Raw genomic sequence first — 19,664 nt, forward strand, 5'->3', positions numbered from 1 at the left:
GTCTGTTCACCTTGTTTGCTAGATTTGTTTCTGCAGGCTTGGTACCCTCCACCTGTAGATCCCTGATAGCTTAAGCTGGATGTCACCCCCTGTCTGCAACTGTGATGTGTCACCCTTGGACCTGGCATCCAGCATATTAAGAACTGACCTCTCAAATGGGACCCCTTAGGACAGGGACAGCTCTACATCCGATTTCAGCAGCAAGTAGCCATGGAAGAAGAGCCCTTCACCCCTTACCACAAGATTTTGGGGCCCCATTTGTTCGGGGTGGGGGGAATGATGGGGAGCTTGTGCTCAAGCCCCACCCTAAAATATGGTTTTCTGTGTTTATTGTGTGCTATTCTTGTTATACTGTTGTGGAATTTTGTTGACACCAGTTATTCCTACTGTATTTTTGCCAAGTAAGGGACATGAAAGATCTTGAGGCCGAATGTAAGGGTTATAGGATTTAAAGATCTTCCATGCCCCATTAGACTTGCTGACGTAGCAGGAAGGGGCAGAGCAAGAGGAAGTGGAAGCCAAGCTAGAGTTCCTGCGGTGACTAGTAGTGGCGGCGACGGTGGCAGCAGCAGCAGAGGCAGCGGTGGCAGCGAAAAGACCTTTTTGAGTCAGCCAGAATTTCTGCTAAGGACTCCTGCTGAGGACTGCCAGGGGCTGGAGCTGCTGGGAGCACGCTTCCTGGACGCTGAGTGGTTGCTGTGAGTGGGGAGAGGAGGACCTTTGCCTGAGGTAGCCTGTTCTGTTTTAAAGGCTTGAGAATGTGGGTGCTTTCTATTTTATCTACTTGTGCCAATTTCATAACTACTCTGATGGCTTTCACTTTCTGGTTTTGGGATTCAGTCTTTTGGTATTTTAATAAATTTTCTAGCTTATTCCCCCATATGGCAAGCCTGATATATTTTGTGATGGATAATTATATCAGCATATCTGTAATTTCCATGGGCATTGTGAATATGGCATTGCTGATACAGATACCCTATTTAGTGTGTATTGCGTTCCCTCCTCAAGCCAAATTCAATGGGAATAAAGTTGACCCATTCCCTTTTGCCTTCCTATTCTTCCCCTCCATTGTAACCATTTTCCCTTGCCTCTTCTATATGAGATAGTTTACCCCATTCTGTCTCGCCCCATCTCCTCTCATTATATTCCTTTCTCGCTTCTTAATTTCACCTTTTAAGTATCATCCCTTCCTGTTAAATCGTGCCCTCTATCTATGCATACCTGTAAACATATATACACACATTCACATATGTATTCATATGCCCATATACCCTCATATATAGACATGTATATATATATATATATTTCTATTCCCTTCAACCACTGAGAAAAGTTTCATAAGTTACAATTATTGTTTTTCCATGTAGAAATATTAATAGTTCAACTTTGATAAGTTCCTTATGATTTCTTTTCCCTGTTTACCTTCTCATGCTTCTCTTGCTTCCTGTATCTGAATGTCAAATTTTTGTTTTTTTCAGCAAGAATGCTTGAAAGTCCTGTATTCCACTGAATGACCATATTTTCCCCTGAAACATGATACTCAGTTTTGCTGGGTAGGTGATTCTTGGTTTTAATCCCAGCTCCTTTGCCCTCCGGAATATCATATTCCAAGCCCTTTGATCCCTCAGTGTAGAAGCTGCCAGATCCTGGGTTATCCTGATTGTGTTTCCACAATATTCAAATTGTTTCTTCCTGGCTGCTTGTAATATTCTCTCCTTAATCTGGGAATTCCGGAACCTGGCTATAATATTCTTAGGAGTTTTCTTTTTGGTATCTTTTTCAGGAGGTGATGGGTGGATTCTTTCAACCTCTATTTTGCCCTCTGGTTCTAAAACATCAGGGCAGTTTTCTTTGAGAACTTCCTGGAGGATGATTTCTAGGTTCTTACTTTGGTCATAGCTTTGAGGCAGTCCAATAATTTTTAAATTCTCTCTCCTGGATCTATTTTCCAGGTCAGTGTTTTTTCCCATGAGATATTACACATTGCCTTCTATTCTTTCATTTGTTTGGATCTGTTTAACAGCATCTTGATTTCTCATAAAGTCATTAGCTTCCATTTGCTCCAATCTAATTCTAAAGCAATGATTCTCCTCATTGAGCTTTTGAGATTCTTTTTCCATCTGGCAAATTCAGCTTTTTAAGGCATTCTTCTCCTCATTGGCTTTTTGGGCCTCTTTTGCCATTTGAGTTAGTCTATTTTTTTAGGTGTGATTTTCCTCAGTCAGGCTGTTGACTCTCATTTCATAATTTTCTTGCATTATTCTCATTTCTCTTCCCAATTTTTTCTCTACTTCTCTTATCTGCTTCTTGAGGTCCTCTATGGCCTGTAACCAGCTTGTATTTTCCTTTGAAGCTTTTAGTGCAGGAGTTCTGACTTCACTGTCTTCCTCCTGTTCCATGCTTTGCTCCTTTTTGTCCCCAAAATACGAGTCTAATGTTGGAATCTTCTGTCTGCTTTGTTTCCTTTGCCTGGTCATGTGGCCCCTCAGTCACTTGACCCCTGGGCTTTTTGCCACAGTAGGACTCTGCCACCAGACAGGGGAGCTTTCGTCACAAACGCTGGAGTTTTCTCAGCTGCCAGAGGTATTAGATGGGTGCCCTCTCTGAGGTCTCCATACGCTCTGGCAAGCTGGACACTCCCCCCCCACCCCCACCCCAGGACTTCCACCCTAGATTGCAATCCAGATCCAAGCAGGTTAAAGCAAGAGCGATTACCCCTCAGACTGGTGCTTGGTCCCCCTACACTCTGAAGGCCAGGAGCTGAAGCTGCCACATAGTGCTGGTTGGCTGCAACGGTATCTCAGCGGCTTCTCGCCCCAGGGGCAAAAGCCACACACTCCCACTTACTGGGTCCCAAAGTCCAGACTGCACTGATCTCTCACTTTGTCCTTCGCGTCTATGCGTTGATAAATCTGGAAACGGCCACAGCTGCTGCTGATCTGGAGTCCCTCCAGCCCGCGGCTAGTCAGGCCTGCCCTGGGGCTAAAGCCTTGGCATGGGCCTGGGCTCGGCTCCCAGAGCTCTACACTGGCTGATTCCTGCCGGCTTGCCGGATGTCCTCAGTGGGGGGTTAGCTTCTCTGTGTCATTTTGTGGGTGCTGCAGCTCCAAAGTTTGTTCAGAGGCCCCTTTTTACATGGATTGGGGAAGGTGGAAGCCAGAGCAGCGGGGAGGTCTTGCTTCTACTCTGCCATCTTGACTCCGCCCCTCTGCTAACCTTTCTAAAGCTAAATGCTCTAAGTAATATCAACCACAAGTTTGCAATGAGTAAGTGAAAAATCTAAAGTTTACTTAATAGGCAAGAGAGCTACTGAAGATGTCGCTCCCCTAATCCATGTTTATGAAATTGAACTGGACTAAAGTACTGTTACAGAGCAATTTATAAACAAATAAAAGCCAACACAACATCCAACAAAAGCCAAAAAGTGACCAGAATGAGCTTCTTAGAGGAGGTAAAGTTTGAGCCAGACTTTTTTTTTTATTCAACTCTACTGAAGTAATAGACATGGATTAGGGGAGGGGATGGAAGGATGAACCTTAGGAGAAATGACACAAGTTGAGGCCGAGAGACTGATATCTATAAAGTCTGGTGTGTCAGTAGCTGTCTTGCTTATAAACAGAAGAGGCGACAGGCTGGAAGCAGAGATCAGTTAGGAAGCTGTTGCAATAATCTGGGCAGGGTAATAAAAAGGAGGGTGGTGACTGGGTGTGGGGGCACTCCAAGATGCCCCTCCCAAGAAAAACTGGTCAAGTCCAAATTCACCCAACCCACTGCAGCCTCCTCTCCCCTCTGAGTGGAGGGCAGACGGTGCAGTGTTCAGCTCCTCCCAAAGCTTTCCTTCATAGAGGGCAGAAGTTGAATTTCCAGATCACTTTACTTTGTATCTCTGGTCCTGCCTGGTTTCAAGTGGTGGAATTAGGCACCCTGGTCCTGCTCCTGGCTGAGGGTCACTCCCAGTGTCCTGTCCTGCTCCCCACTGCCAGTCCTTACCAGCTTCCTCCCCATTAGAGTGTAACCCTGTGAGTGCAGGTCCTGTCCTTTTTCCTCTTTGTACTCCCAGCACTTAGCTAAGTTTGTTTAGTCGTTTTTCAGTCATGTCCAAATCTCCACGACCCCATTTAGGGTTTTCTTGGCAGAGATAATGGAGTGATTTTCCATTTCCTTCTTCAGCTCATTTTGCAGATGAGCAAACTGAGGCAAACAGGGGTAAGTGACTTGCCCAGGGTCACACAGCTAGTAAGTGTCTGAGGCTGGATTTGAACTCAGGAAGATGAGTCTTCTTGGCTCCAGGCCGAGTACTCTAGCCACTCATAGTTGATGCTTAATAAATGTTTACTGATGTGTGACCTTGGGCAAGTTACTTAACCCCAACTGCCCTCCAAAAAGCAAAATAAATAAATACATGTTTACTGAACTGAATTGGACAGCAGGGAACAGATATAATAGATATTGTGGAGACAGAATTGCCAAGACTAGAGAGGAGAGGCAATGAAAAAAAAGAAGAGTCCCCTCATACTAAAGAGGCTGGTCAGGGATAGAATGTCTTTGGGGTAGAGTCACGTTTCCATAATTACAAGAAGATGGAAAAAATGTAAAAGGAAGAAATCTAAAAGGAAGGAATTAATTCTGTTAACAATAGAACAGGGGTTCAAGGGAACACAATGAAAAGGAATGGGAAGTCAGTATAGAAACTCTGAAGGTATAGTGCTTATGTGGATGGGAATGAGAAATCGTGGACTAGGAGTAAAACAAGTGGATTTTACCCCAACAATCAATCAATCAATCATTAAGCATTTATAAAGCACCTACTATGCTCCAAGCTCGGTGCTAGCTGCTGGGGAGTACAAGTACAACAAATGACACAATTCCCATTGTCAATTAGCTTCCAGCATAAATATAAAGTTAATAAACACACACACAGTAGTTAATATAAGGCAGTTTGAGAGGGAGGGCACTAGCATTTGGGGGGAGGGGATCAGGAAAGGTTTCATGCAGAAGACAGTGCTGGAGTTGAGTTTTTAAAGGAAGAAAAGGATGTTATGAGGCTGCAATCAAGAGGCACTGAATGCACTCCTGGAGGGGAGCAGCCAGTGCAGAAGCAAAGAGAGGGATCATTGTGAAGGAGGAACAAAGAGAAAAGGCTACTTTGGTTGGATCATAGTGTGAAGGAGATGAGTGATGTCTACTCAGGCTTGACAACAGGGGGACCAGCTCGTGGAGAGCTTTAAAAGTTAAGCAGAGGAGCTGATATTTTATCCTGCAGGCAGTAGAAAGCCTCTGGACTTGGTAGAAGACAGTAACCAAGTCACAAGCAGGAAGGGCTAGGAGTTTGCCAGTCATTGTTTTCCTAACTAGAATTTTAAGGTCACTAAAAGGTAAGGTCCATGTCTCCCTTCTATACCTCCTCAAAGAGGGTACAAACACAAGGTGCTCAATGTGGACTACTATGTGATTGTGGTGTATCTATAGGACTACTGTATAAATCCTGATTATAAGAGAATTCACAACAATGTCAAGCATTGGAAAACCAAAATAGCTTTTCAACAGACTGATTTGTTTAGAACTGTTTTGTAGAAAACTATATTTAAAACTCATCTTGTTACATGTGGACGACTTAGTATTGCTTTAAAAATCCTTTAAAATGAAAATATTTCTTATAAAAAAAAAACAAAAGATTACCAGGCTCTGCACTGTGTCAGCAATCCAAATGATCACAACAAATTGATTTTAGTCGGAGAAATTGAAATATGACACCTGGAGCTGCATTTAAACTTGGAAATGTATAAACATTTCTATCTTAGTGTCAGAACAAAATCATCTTCAAACTCATTTAATAACATTCTATCTGAAAAACCTGCACACAATATACTTAATGCACATTTTTATGAACAGGACGTGTAATAAAGGCAATTTATCATTTTAATATACAAATAAAGATACTTTACACCCTTCACTATCAAGTAATAAAGAAACTTCAATGTTTAATAAGAATAAATAACTCCTATATTTAAATGATTTTAGGTATTAGGTTGGATATATAACTCTAATATGCTACCTCTCGACAAAGTATGGTCTCCAAGTTCAATCACAGAATCCTCTTAAAACATTAAATGAAGCAAAAACATTGTTAAAGCATTTCTGTTTTAAGAGTCTGTCAATTATCTTTTTCATTTAAATATTTTTAAAAGGGAAGTGTTTTAGACTGCTTTTGCCAGAAGGCCTTTGTTTAGCAAATACAATTATTGTGGATGTCACCTATAGTGAGACTCTCAAAACAAAACATGAGTTTATTTTAGGTCTCCTTCAAAAAATTATTAGATGGTATGATTTGTAAACATTTGCAACAGAGAAGCATAGATTTTAAAGAAAATATTGAACTGTTTTTCCTTCAATAAATTGTTGCAAATTTCTAAAACTATATAGATATGTACATGCACACACATATAGAGTTCTATGTATATGTGTACATATATATCACGATTAATGTGCTAAGGACACTAAAAAGAAATCACCAATAAGTATTCTGCTGCAAGAATGCAGACCAAATAATGTGAAGGTTGTGCTGACTGTAACCTTAAAACACTAACCTACTGGGACATGAGCTACAGAGCCCGGTGATTATGCTTCAGTCGTGCTAAAACAAAAACCATGAAACAGAAGTACTGCAAAAATGCCTTTCATAATTCCTTATTAGATAAATAATAACAAATTAGTTCCAAAATTCCTTTCAAATAATAGATTTCTTACCCTCCATTCCCTGCCCCCCCCTTCTCATTTAATAAGTTCAAATCAGAAGTAAATAATGATGCAAAAGATATACCTTCGTCCTCTTTGATGCTGTACAGCTTGACAGGCTGTTTGCATGAAAATAATACCTTTCAGCTCAGGAAACTCAAGAATCTCAAGGTAATCTTGAACAACTTTCCAGTCAGGGATAACATAATGAGTCACATCACTGGACAAGAGTTTCCCATCTGGAACATAATTCAAAATTTAAGAGATGAGACAACAGTTCCAAGGCTGCTTTATTACACTGCCATGTCGCAGAGTCCCAGTGTACAAAATAACTTACAACCTTAACTACCCTGCATGGTTTTTAAAAGACAAGACAGATCTACTTTGGTAGAGGGCCAAAGACCAGGTAAACTTAGCAGCTTCATTTTTCTAAAGGTGGGATAAATAAAAGCATAACATGGTTTATTATGGTGCCAGGGCTGCACTGGGGGAAGTTGACAGATTTTCTGAAAAATAAACAAACTTTTAAGATTGCTTAGATTTTCTGAGTTAACCCATCACTGCCTTGCAACCTATACCTGAAGACTGAATGAAAAAGACGATTTCCAGAGAAACATAAAATGCTATTATTTCTAAATATATTTTCAAGCCAGGAGTTCATACCTTATGTTTCAAGAGCATAATGTTGGTTATCTATAATGAAGGTGTTAATTGAATAAACTATTACTGATAGCAATGAATGATACAATTTCTGTCCAGCTCATGGGTTTACCCAATTTTGACTACTGATGTTCCACTAAGCCCTTAAGTTGAGGATTCCAAACAAAATTAAGAAGCTCATGACTTCCCCAAACCACCTTCCACTACAGCTTGTGTGACCATGGTCTGGTTACTTAACATTTCTGGGCCTCAGTCTGGATACGAGGAGGCCACACTTAAGATTCTTTAAACTCTAAAACCTATTATTAAGTTCATTATTATGAACTTGAAGGGTAGTCTTAAAAACAAACCAAAGAAGACACTGCAGAGCACACCAGAGACCGAAGTTTCTAAGGAAAAACTAACAGTAAGGGTTACCATATGTCTTCTGCACATCTCTTGCCAATATAATGGCAGTTCTACATAAACAGTATGAGGAAGCGACCCTCACCTGGCCATGTGAGAATGCCTACGTATCAGGACTAGGTTAAGTGTGAACACTCAAGCCAACAAGAAGGCCCATCTCTGGCACAGCAACTGACTTTTCAATTAGAAGCAAGCCTTCTTTCTGATCTAGGAGAACCTGTCACAATCAGAAATGGTTATTTAGCCTTTAAAAATATGGGAACTTCTCCCATGGCTTCAAGCTCTGCAGGGTCAGGATCAATCATCATTGGAGCATCTAAGGAAATGCACTCAATATGAATGGCTCCTAAGGAAGTGGACAGACAATAGGGCCATTGCCTTTAATAAGATCACAGGGTCCTAGGCTTTAAAGCAAGAATATAGAATATTAAGTCAAACCCATTCATCCTGAAGAACAGACCCAGGTGAGATCAAGCGACTTGAGATCAATCAACAGGCTCTTATTACGCCCTTACTGTGTGCCAGGCACAGGAGAGGAGTACAGATTACACTCTAGTGAGGACAACATGTACACCCCAGTACCCAATACATGACAGGGGAAGAGAGGGAGGGAAAGAAGGAGAGAGGGAGAGGGAGAAAGGGAGAGGAGAGCCAGCGAGAGCAGGCAGAGAGGGAGGGAGGGAGAGGGGAGGGGGAAAAGGAGGGAGGGGGAGGGGGAGGGAGGGGGGAGGGAGGGAGGGGGAAAAGGAGGGGGGGAGGTTAGGAGAGAGAGGGGGGAGAGAAAGAGAAGAGAGAGAGGAGAGAGAAAGAGAGGGAGGGAGGGAGGGAGAGGAGACAGAGAGGATGGAAATTAACCCTATGAGCAAGGGTCCTAAATCTTTTTTGTCTCAGACTGATGTTTCTTAAATGCACAAAATTACAAAAATAAAAACCCCACCCCATTTATGCTGAAATACAGGAGAAGCTGCTTCTGGAGCTGAGGGACCCAGGCTCAGATGGACAAACCACCAGCAGCCACCCCACCTCCCCCACTCCAGGGGGCGCCAGAGCGGCGAGCAGAGGAGAGCAGGCCCAGTGTTGACATTTTGGCTTCCCGCTGCCTCCCTACCCCGCCTCCAGAGTACGCCTAAACTACGAGGAGCGGAGCCCAGAACTGGGGATCACATTCTCTTCCAAAGGGAGGCGGGAACAGGCCGCAGTTTACATCACCCCGGCCCTGTCTCTAGTTCCGCCTGGCGTTCCCCGCCCCAGCTAGGAGGAGGCGGGAAGCTCAGGCCCAGTGTTTACAACCTAGCCCTGGCCAGTAGTGGGCCCCCTGCCAGCCCGCGTCCCCGCCGCCACAAGGAGGCGCAGACCCCGTATTTACACTGCGGTCGGTCTCTCTCCTCGCCTCCGCCCTCCCTGCAGGGGGCGCCGGAGCTGTAGGCAGGCCGGGAACACCGCCTGCGTTTATACCCTCGCCCCCGCCAGCTCCCTTCCTGCTCCTTCCCCGACTCTGACCGTTACGGCAGCGGGTGGGCTGCGGGCACAGCGGGCTGTTGCAGGGCACGCTGGGCCGCAGGTAGTGCTCCCTCACGATGCGTACAGTGCGGCCCTGGAACGTCCTCAGGTGCAGCACCTTCTCCCGTTTCTGAAGCATGGCGGCGGCAAAGACCGGGCAGCGGGAAGAGGCGAGGCCGCGGGTTGGGGCCCGCCCCCTTCCGTCCTCTGGAGGCCCGGCCCTGAGCGCGGCGGGGCGCCTCCCGGGGGCCTGAGGCCGGAGCTGCAGCTCGTGTTGCCGAGGCTGCTCAGGCCGCCTGGCTACCCCACCCCGTCGGGCCCGCCCCCGCCTCGATCTCGGGGCCTCGCGGAGGGGCGTAGGAGGGACCCGAAACCCCCTTCCTGCGGAGTCGGGTTACTGGGGTCCGAGGCAGAGCTCTGTCCCTTGCCACCTCAAGAGGACCCCGTGCCTCAGTTTACCTTCCCTCTGGTGGGGCGTGGGAGCGCAGGGGGAGAAGACTACCCAGCCCTACAGAAGAGGTTATAGAAAGAGAGGAGGGGAGGAGAAGAAACATGAAAGCCTTCCAGCTCTTGGGAAAGCAGGTCAATTACTGTGGATGTTAATTACTACAGCTGTTGTCTTTCCACGCGAAGCCAGTCAACAATCCTGTATTAGGCACCAACTATGTTCCAGGCACTGTGCTAAGCCACGGAGATACAAAGACAAAAACAATCCCTTCTCCTAAGGGAGCTAATGGGGGAGACAACATTAAAAGAGCTAGGTACAAACACGAGATATATGCGTGTATGTATATGTAGTGCATTTTCTCCATATATGCATACCCGTATACATACACACATGTATGGAGATAACAAGGGAGATCATGAAAGACTTCTTGTAGGAGATATTTTAGCTGAGAATTGGAAAGAAACCAGGAGTGGGAGTTAAGGGGCTTGAAAGACAGCTTGTGAAAATGCTGGGAGAGAGAAAAGAGTTTCTTGTGTCTATAGCTATGATTTGCAACTAATACACTCAGGGTAACCTTAGGACACCAGGAACACCTTACCTGAAACCTCCCATTACCACAAATCTAAAATGAGCTTTGTCGCTAGATAAATGGGGAGACCCTTCGTGAGCAGCTGACCATAATCTACAGTCTAATTGTGTTTGGAAAAACTGAAGGGCTTCTCAGTGTTGCCTTGTTCCCAAAAGAGAGTGGATAATACAGTAGCATGTGTGCCTATGCACCTGTTGAATTGCTTACTTTGTCCTACAGCAAGATGTTACTGAGAGTCGTGAGGATGTTACTATGTAAGATTTGGAAACTACTAGACCATACCCAGATAGTCTGTTGTATATGTGAGTTTTCCATTAATTTTAAAAAAGGACCCTAAGGGTTTCTAAGTTGTCCAGAGCAGTTTGTAACTTAGATAATGTGCTTGGTAGTATTTCATCATCAGTATATTTCATTCATTCATTCAACAAACCCTTATTAAATTCCTACTATATATATAGAATTCTTCCAGGCATGGAGTTGATAGAAATTTTAGATGAGACAGTCTTTGGGCAGTTGTGAAGATCAAATGCGGTAACATATATCATATATCAGACTTTAAAGAACTATATGAATTATTATCCCTCTAATTCCTAGTGCCCTCCAAAATAAATGCAGCTTTGTATTTATTTTGAATTCTGTTCGTATTTATTCTGTAAATAAAAAGGCACACATACATATGTACACATATATGCACACATACTTTGTTTCTCTGATAAATATACAGGGATTATTTATTTACCTGTCTTTGTATCTTCACTTAGCAGTTAGTACAGTAACTGGTACTTAGTAAATGTATAATAATTTCTTATTGATTGATTAACAAAATCATTGGAGTTTCCTTGTACCAAAAATTACTAAGTCAAGTCAATAAGTATTTTATCAAACATTAGGCACTTTGATTATTACTGGGCATACAAAGAGAAGCAAAAAGGAAGAAAGAAAACAAAATAAAACCAAACAAAACAATTTGTAGCATTATATATAATTTTATGCTTCATTATAATTCATCATCTTTTTTTGGTGATAGAACATAAAGTACACATATTAGTACAAAATGTTTTGTTAGTGATTTCAGGTAAAGAGAAACTCCTTCATTGATTTTAAGTACTTACTAAGCATCTGTACATTCATTGCACCAATAAACACTATGCAGATTATGTTAAAGGAAAACCATCCCTGCTTCCTAAGAATTTACAATCTAAAATGGAAAACACTATCCTTTCTTTTTCTGTCAAAGATTGAACGATGCTTTTCTTAAAATAAATTGTCCTGTTGTCTTTGCTCCTTTAGTTTCAGACTGGTCTGTCTATATAGTCAGCATTTCAGGCCTATATGATTGGTTAAAACTGAACCACAATGTGTCTTTTGTTTTCTCAGCTTATAGTTATCTTCATTTCAGTTCACTCTCAAACAGCATTTTAGAACCTAGTTCCATTCTTGCTATATACTAAATATAGTTTGCAGATTTTAATCTACTCAAGAAACCAATTTTGTATTCTGTGATAGGTGTAAGTTCTATAGAGGTTGGACATGATTGCCACTCGGCACATTTTTAGTTTGATTTGTAGCATGGTACCATGATCAGTCTGCTCCCACAAAAGACATACTGGACATCTTGATTCAATTTTCAGTTTTTGACTTTATTGTCAGTTAGTGTATTGTTGGACAGCATGATGCCAGGATAGGAAAATTCAGTGACAGCTTTTCACTCCATATTGCTGATGAAAATAGTTGACTAGGAATGGGTTCTCTTGGTGCATGACTTGATTCTTCTTCAGCTTAGCATCAGTGTGCTTATTCTGCAAAGGAATTGTTAATCATTTGCGTGCTTACTTGCATATGTGTTTCAAGAGTGCAGTCATCAGCAAACAACTTCTGAATTTCTACTGATGAAGGGTGATACTATGAGTGGTGACCAGATGTGCATTTTTTCAAAGGGTAGGCAAAGAACTTACTGGCTTCTGAAGGACTTACATTTATTTCCATTAAATTTGCCATCTTCATGGGATAGGATGAGAATTTACTTCCAAACTAAATACCAGAATTGACCTTCTTTAGCTCACAGTTTCTTGTATTCCTTTAAAAAAATAAATTAATAGTAGATGGTAGAACATTCCAGCCCTCAGTAATCCTTTGCATAGCTGAAGATTGCTGAACCATTCTTATTAGTTCTCTGGGTATCCTCATTTAGTTCAGCCCTTGGCAATTCCATTCTTCTATCTTGAGTCTAAGGAAGGAATCTGTAGGAGGGAAAGAGTTAGGCTTCCAAGTATGGCAGCTTCTTTTAAGGAGATTCTTAACATTTTTTTGTGTCATGGACCCCTTTGGTAGTCTAATCAAGCATATGGACCCCTTCTCAGAATAATGGTTTTAAATGCATAAAATAAAATAGAAAACTGTAAAGGAAACTATATTGAAATACAGTTATCAGGTTTTTCTTTTTAATTAACATAAATCTTATGTTAAGAATCCCTGTTTGGGAACCTGCGGGCCAAATATCACTGATCCACACTTGGGAAAACACTTTATTCAGGCGATACTGATGGATGTTGGATATGAAAAAAAAATGCCTGATGGTGAAATTTAAATGCTTGAATGGGTTATTGAAAATGCTCATAGAATTTTCTCCAAAACTTTTCAAAACTTACCATATTCCCAAGCCAAAGATATTTTGAAAAGGCTACGAAATGTATAGTGGCATACAGTAAACAGAAGAAGGGAGGCATGAAAACATTATCTTTGTAAGAAGTCCAGCAGCAGGACTTTGTAAGTACTGACAATTAAGACCTACAGAATTCAAGTACAGGTTCTACAGCACACACTATATGGCTGTTCTAACTTTCCTGAGCCTCAGTTACTCTAGTTAGTGTTTCAGAATTTGTTGGGTATTACAACCAACTAGGCAGTGATTAAGTGCCATGTAAATAGCTAAAATAACCAAATTTATCCAAAAATAAGCTTATTTTCATTTGTGTCCCAGCTCAGTATAAAATTCATTTTAAGAGAAATGGTTGCTAGGATGACTCTATTGTATGAAGGGTAATTTAATTTCATATACATTAAAAGATGTTAATCTTTGATTTTCACTTTTTGTTACAGATATAACTCTCCTTTGGCTTTCTGAAAGCACTACAAATCCCCATAATCCACTTTGCAGTGATTACTGTAAAATGTTTTGCTTAAGAGGTTTTGTTTTGTTTTTTTGGGAGGGAGGGGTGGTAAAAGAAAAAAAAGAATTATTTTCTACATGCAAATTGTTGTGTATCTCAGCAGGATTTTTATTGTGCAGTTTACTTTTTTTCTTTCTATAATGTAATTTCTTTCCGCACCACTAAGGGATGCTATTTCATTGATTTTGAGGTTATGTTGCTAACTTTCCTTACTGCCTCATGTGGAGAAGGCATTCAGGCTTGTAGGTTATTCCTATCAAAATGCTTCCAGTTGTTTTTTTCAGAAACCTTACATATTTTAACAATGCCTTTTGACAAGAAGCTCAGAAATATTACTGCTTCAAAATTAATTAGAATTAAATTTCATTCATTGATTTTAAGGGAAATGGTGAGAGGGGTGGGGTCTCAAGCTCTTGAAACATGTTACTGTGCAGGGAAAATGCAGTTGTGTGATTAGCCATTGAAAATCATTTAAAATATAAACATCTCTATTTTTCATTTACATTTTCTGTACTGGTATTATTTGACAGAACTAAGTTTTCATTTGTCATTCTTATGACATGGTCACTATGCATAGTTAAATTTAATTTGATGATTTTACTGCACTGAATTTCTCAACTCATTTTAGTTTTTTGTTACTGCATATAGTTTTCTGAAAACCTGCATTCCATTTCATATCTTATAATGACAGCTAATGCATTTAAAACATTGTAATAGAAAGATAATGGAGAGATTAGAAATGGAAAAGATGGATATTATGTTTTAGTCCCTGAATTCTTGTATTTGTGGCTTACAAAGAAATCCATGCTACAATATAAAGGATAGAGGACTTCCTGGAAACCTCAAGGGCTAAGACCCATAAAAACAGGAGGGTTATTTTCACAAATAAGCTCAATTTTAATCATCAAATAATGTCATTTATTTAAAATAATTTCTGCGTCTCTGTATGTAAAGGAAGAAGGAGCAAATATTGAAAGTTAAGAATCTGATACATATGCAAGATTTTACCACAACAGCTTAATGCCAAGGGAAACAGCCTGTACTATTCATAATTTGATTTAAAATAAACATTTTGAACTTCATAAAATATGTTTAAGACAATCATATTTGTTGGAATATTTGAAAAGTAGAGCAACAAAAATAATGTCTTTAAGAAGGTATCAGAGTGCCAATCCATTCATCAGGAGACCATACAAGTGTAAAGTTGGAGGTAATGATGTCCATGTAGGCTGAATTAGCTTGGTTATTCCAGGCTGATAGAAAATTTAAAACAAAACCTTACCTACACCAACCCACATTATGTTCATTTTAAGCAGAATTGATTTATTTTGTACGCAGAACACAGTCAGGAAGACATTACAAAGACTCAAGCCCACTGTTCTATGTAGGTAAAGCAAATATGTACAGAAAAAAAAAAGCATTGTAGAATTCACACCTTTTGTTTCACTGTTCCACTCCCACAAAGAATGAGTGATAACTGTCTCATTTCAGAGATAGAAACCTTCTGCCAGCCCAGTGTCAGATGATAGGAGTCCCTGACATGTCTTAAAAGATTTTAATTTTAAATCTAAAATATCATCATTATAGACTAATCTCATTAAGAGACAGTTACTATGATCAAATCTAGGAGAATGCTAGTATAAACCACCAGTTTTTTGTGAAGAATTGAAATAGAGTCAAAGGCATGATTAAGAAACTCTGTGTAACATTTTAAAAAGACTTTTCTTTCTGTATTTTCTATTAAATCTGACATTTTAAGAGATGCCATTAATAAATATTTTCTAGAATGTAAAAGAGCTTGGGGCTTACATACTTTTTATTGAACCACACAGTTCTAGTTCTATTTACTTTTTTAGCCTTCGAGGTCCCATCTCTCCAGACCAGGAGAAATGAAAGCATTTCCATTCATTTTCAAAATTTTAAATTATGCTCCTTAATCAGCTTGATTTGTTGGGAGAAGAAAATAACTTTCTTCTTTCCCAAGTCTAAATCCCTTGTCCAAGGGGTAAGAAGTAAGCTACTTCTTTGAGACCACAATTTATACTGTCCACTGAAGATTGCTATCATTTCAAATTTATGTGCAAATATTGAAAATATTCTAAAATCCATTGCTTAATGGACACAAAAGTTACTAACTTGTACCAGATTGAAAACAGATTAGCATTCTTTTTGGCTGCTCTCTCTTTGGGGTCTTTACTCTTGGTTTGGCTCCTTCCCTGATGGTGTCTAGCAATAAACAATGATATAAAGAAAGAGGCCATCATCTTCTTTCCCCTCTGAGGCTGACGTGTGGCCCATGAACATGGGCTATAGTTGGTCGTTTGTTCTGTTTATTTTCTCTCTTAGATGAAGGTATCAGTGACTACAACCTTGAGAGGTTTAAAAAAGGTCAGAAGAATGAGTTTCTGGAGGTCTAGCAGCTACCTAGGGTTCAGCATTCTAGGAGTCTGAGTCCATGCCAGGTTTTGTAGCAAATCTTGCTAGTTTTAAGGTCCCAAGGAGCATGGAGTGACCTTTAGGGTTGGGATCCAACCCAGTAAGAACTCAGCAACACTGAAAAACAAATACTTGATGGGAGCAATGCCATTTAGGAACTGAGCTAAATATGAGCAAATTCTCCCCAGAGGCTTGGGGAGAAATGTTTATATGTTAATTCTTGTTATATCTTTGAAGTAACTATCACTTTCTAAAACCTAATAGATGTTCAATCACTAAATAGAACTGTGGTTTTGGTTACTATTGCCTCATACTAGGAGAATTCAGACAGTGAAGGGCTTGAGCCAATGGCATTGGTTACCAATGGCAATGGCAACCTCTTGGGGTACCTCTAGGAGAAGAGCCAGACTGGCTCTGGGATAGTAGGAACAGAACATACCTATTACACCTGAGGTCTTATCTGGGGCAAAATCAGATCCTTTACATTTTCAGGAACCTGTAAGCAGATTCTCCCTTCTAGACTTTCATTTTTTAACATCCCAGTTTGTAGGATCCTAGAGAAATTGACCAAAATTTTTTTTATCTCTTTGTGTATGTACAGTTATTTTTCCAGTGTGTGTTTCCCTTATAAGTCTGTTCCATTTGAGATGTCATTTGCAAACTGGAATTTGTTGATTTGTTCAATGTTTAAATAGTGATATCTCATGTTTTACTGAATTCTGTAGACATATTAATATTGAGACTAATAAGAGAACTGGAGAAGTATGAATTTTGCTTTACTAAAATGCTGGTGCCTAGTTGAGAAATGTTCATATTTTCTTTTTGCATTTAAACAGATTAGATTGCTTTCCTTATTGTGAGATCTTTTTGCCTTTGCCAGTCTGTAGGGCTAGGTTTGCCTGCAAGCCTAGAAACCTCAGTTGATCAACATTTTACATTTAATTCTTTTTCTCAAAACCTTGCCTATATTGCTCATTTGACCTTGTCTATTATTTCCTTGGAGCTTATTTGTCCTATCATTAGGGTGAATCTCAAATTCCAGTAGAATTGCTCTTGCTTTGACAAGGATACATTGGGGAAAATTTTAGGTATTCTTTGAAATAAGGACCCAGAAGAAATTTTCCTGGACCTCCGAGGGGATTCCCTATGGTAAAGGGACACCTGAAGAAATTTCTACATAGGGTGTCCTGTGTATAAAGGGACAGTTAGAAAATTTTGTCCTGGCCTAAGTTGGATGAGATTTTTTGCATTGAGGAAATCATAGAATAGGTTGGAGGACATTTGGTTTCTCCCTTGAAAGTAAGAGACTGACTTCCAGGTGAAGCTGGGTCCTAAATCTTTCCTGGGATACATGATGTAAGTAGCCTGGACAGCTTCTTAAAGACTAGTTTTCCTTCTGAGACAGCAAGCTGATTTTCTTTTACTGTAATTTGCTTTATTACCTTTGGGTTGGGGAAAGCATTTCAAGCACTAAGGTAGCCCACATTGGGTACTAAGCAATCAGTAATCTTTGGTAAACTTTGCAAAATATTACTTGTTGAAATTACATAATTTTGTATTTGTGGACATTAGCAATTTTCACCATCCCTAGTGATTTTCTGAGAACTATAAGTTTTTCAAATAGAGGATAGTGAATGGGTACTGGCATGTATACAGGGAGCCCTTGACATTGTCTTCCCATGTGAGAGAGGGTGAGAAGCCTGTTTCTGGGAGACTTGTGATAGTTGCGGAATAGAGTTGCCTTGGAGAGACTTTGGAGCATGTTTATACCTTCTGTACCTGGTTTTGGTCTGCTAACTATGAGGTTAGGAGAAGCTTTTTCATTTGGGTATATAGTCAGAACTGAGGGCACTAGCTAACTAGACCCCGAGCCTTTCTTTTGACTGCTTTCTTGGTGTGTCTCTGCTCTTGTTTTGACACCTTCACTGAAAGCATTTGGTGAGAGAAAGTGTTCTAAGAGAAGAGGCCTTGGGTCTTCTTCTCTCTGAGACTAACATGTAGCCCTGTGAAAATGGGCTTTTTGTTCTTTCATTTTAGGTGAAGGAAATTAATCAAAAAGCTCCAACTTTGCAAATATCAAAAGATCTGGAGAATAAGCTTCTGAAAGCCCAGGAAGCACCTGGGGCTTGGGATTCTAGTAGTGTATGTGCTTGCCCTGTTCACAGAAGTAGCTGAGAGTAGGATCCTTTCACCTCTGGACATTAATTTGGTGGTACCAATGCTATGTAGGAACTAAGCTAAGTCTCATCTCATTTTCCCCAGAGACTGAGATGAGATAGGGGAGAATGTTTCACTGAGGTGTTGGGGGGAAATGTTTACACATTTATTCTTGTTGTGTCTTTGAAGTAGATATCTTTTTGTAAAAGCTTAAAAAACCACAGTATTTTAGTGGAATCATCTACCTAAAGTTGGAATTGGCCTTGGTAGTCATTAGTTCAGTCCTTTATTCTGGTATCATGAATTCACATATTTACTACATATGGTTATGTATGTAGTCTGAGATTCCCTGAAAGCAACCTCAACTTCAAAGCATGCTTTGGGTTCGCATACAGTTGAAATCATAGTTCATAAGCCCCTGCTGATGTCTCTGAGAACACAGTACTTCAAAGCAAAAGACATTTAATTAATCAACATAGCAAAGTAAATGACAAGGAAAAGTCCCCTATACATACAAGGTTATATATACTCTCTCAAGAAATGCTTCATACATGGGGAACATGTAGCCAAAGAACATGTATAACCACGGTAACATGCTTCTGGGGCAGCATCCTTGCTGTAACATCTTTCTGCCTCTGCTACTGATTATTTATCTGCAGTCCCACCAGCATCATTTACTCGTCTAGTGATGTCATCTGGTTACAGGCTCCTTTCCCACTCTCGAGATTCTCTTCTGTTTTTTTTCAAGGCATCCTCATCTGCTTATATCTCTGCTGAGCTGCTCTTTGCTATTGTGAATTTTCCCCTTAGAACGTAAACTCTTTGAAGGCAGGGACTATTTCTCAGCATCTAACATAGTATCTAGAATAAAAAAAGGCATTTAATAAACACTTGTTTAACAGATTACATAAAAGGTAAGAAAAGTTATTAAATAGAAGATAGTTATTTTCTGAAGATAATTAAATATTTAGTAGGGCATATTAAAGCATACCTTTTCCCCTTCAGGGTAATTTTCTTAATTTTTCCAGAGTTTTAGAAGCTACCCATAGTACACGTTTTGAAAGATTAGATTAATAAATTTTAAAAATGGTTCAAGTAACAGCTAAATAAGGACTGGGAAATTTTTAAAAATTGCTGATATCTTTTGTTTTTATATCATCTTCACATACCAATATCTTTCCCCTCTCCACTACCAGTAAGACACTGCTTATGATTAAAATTAATTAATGTGATTAAAAATAAAATAGAAAAGGCAAAAAAGACAATTCAGCAAAACTAACCAATGTACCATCAGAATCTCATAGAATATGCAATGTTCCACACTCACAGAACCCCACCTATGCAAAGAAGAGAAGGAAATACTTTTTCTTATCCTTTCCTCAGCACTGAGCTTGAGTATTTTATTTTTATTTTATTTTATTTTTGCTTTTTTTGGAGGGCAATTGGGGTTAAGCGACTTGCCCAAGGTTATATGGCTAGTGAGTGTTAAGTGTCTGAGGCCGTTGAGTATTTTAATTACATTACTTTCAGTTTCTTTCTTTCTTTCCTTCTTCCTTTCTTCCTT

The 19,664-nt window shown here is 40.1% G+C and overlaps 1 protein-coding gene across 4 annotated transcripts in view; it reads right to left on the bottom strand.

Annotated features, from left to right (window-relative positions):
* DIS3L (DIS3 like exosome 3'-5' exoribonuclease) overlaps positions 1 to 9,496 on the bottom strand; it is a 50,808-nt gene extending 41,312 nt beyond the window's left edge. For 2 of the 4 annotated variants that reach the window (XM_069098254.1, XM_069098253.1), the window contains exons 1-2: positions 9,301 to 9,495; positions 6,821 to 6,974 (exon numbers count right to left, since the gene is read on the bottom strand). In XM_069098254.1, the coding sequence (XP_068954355.1) occupies positions 6,821 to 6,974; positions 9,301 to 9,439 (293 nt within the window). In that variant the 5' untranslated portion in view covers positions 9,440 to 9,495. Of the gene's footprint in view, positions 1 to 6,820; positions 6,975 to 9,300 lie in introns of all 4 variants that reach the window. The other 2 variants (XM_069098256.1, XM_069098257.1) reach the window with 2 other exon arrangements.
* Between the last annotated feature and the right edge of the window lie 10,168 nt (positions 9,497 to 19,664).

This window comes from Petaurus breviceps, unplaced genomic scaffold, assembly GCF_028583685.1.
Source record: "Petaurus breviceps papuanus isolate PSGF00001 unplaced genomic scaffold, PetGlider_PUasm1.0 37, whole genome shotgun sequence".
Classification (NCBI taxonomy): Eukaryota; Metazoa; Chordata; class Mammalia; order Diprotodontia; family Petauridae; genus Petaurus; species Petaurus breviceps.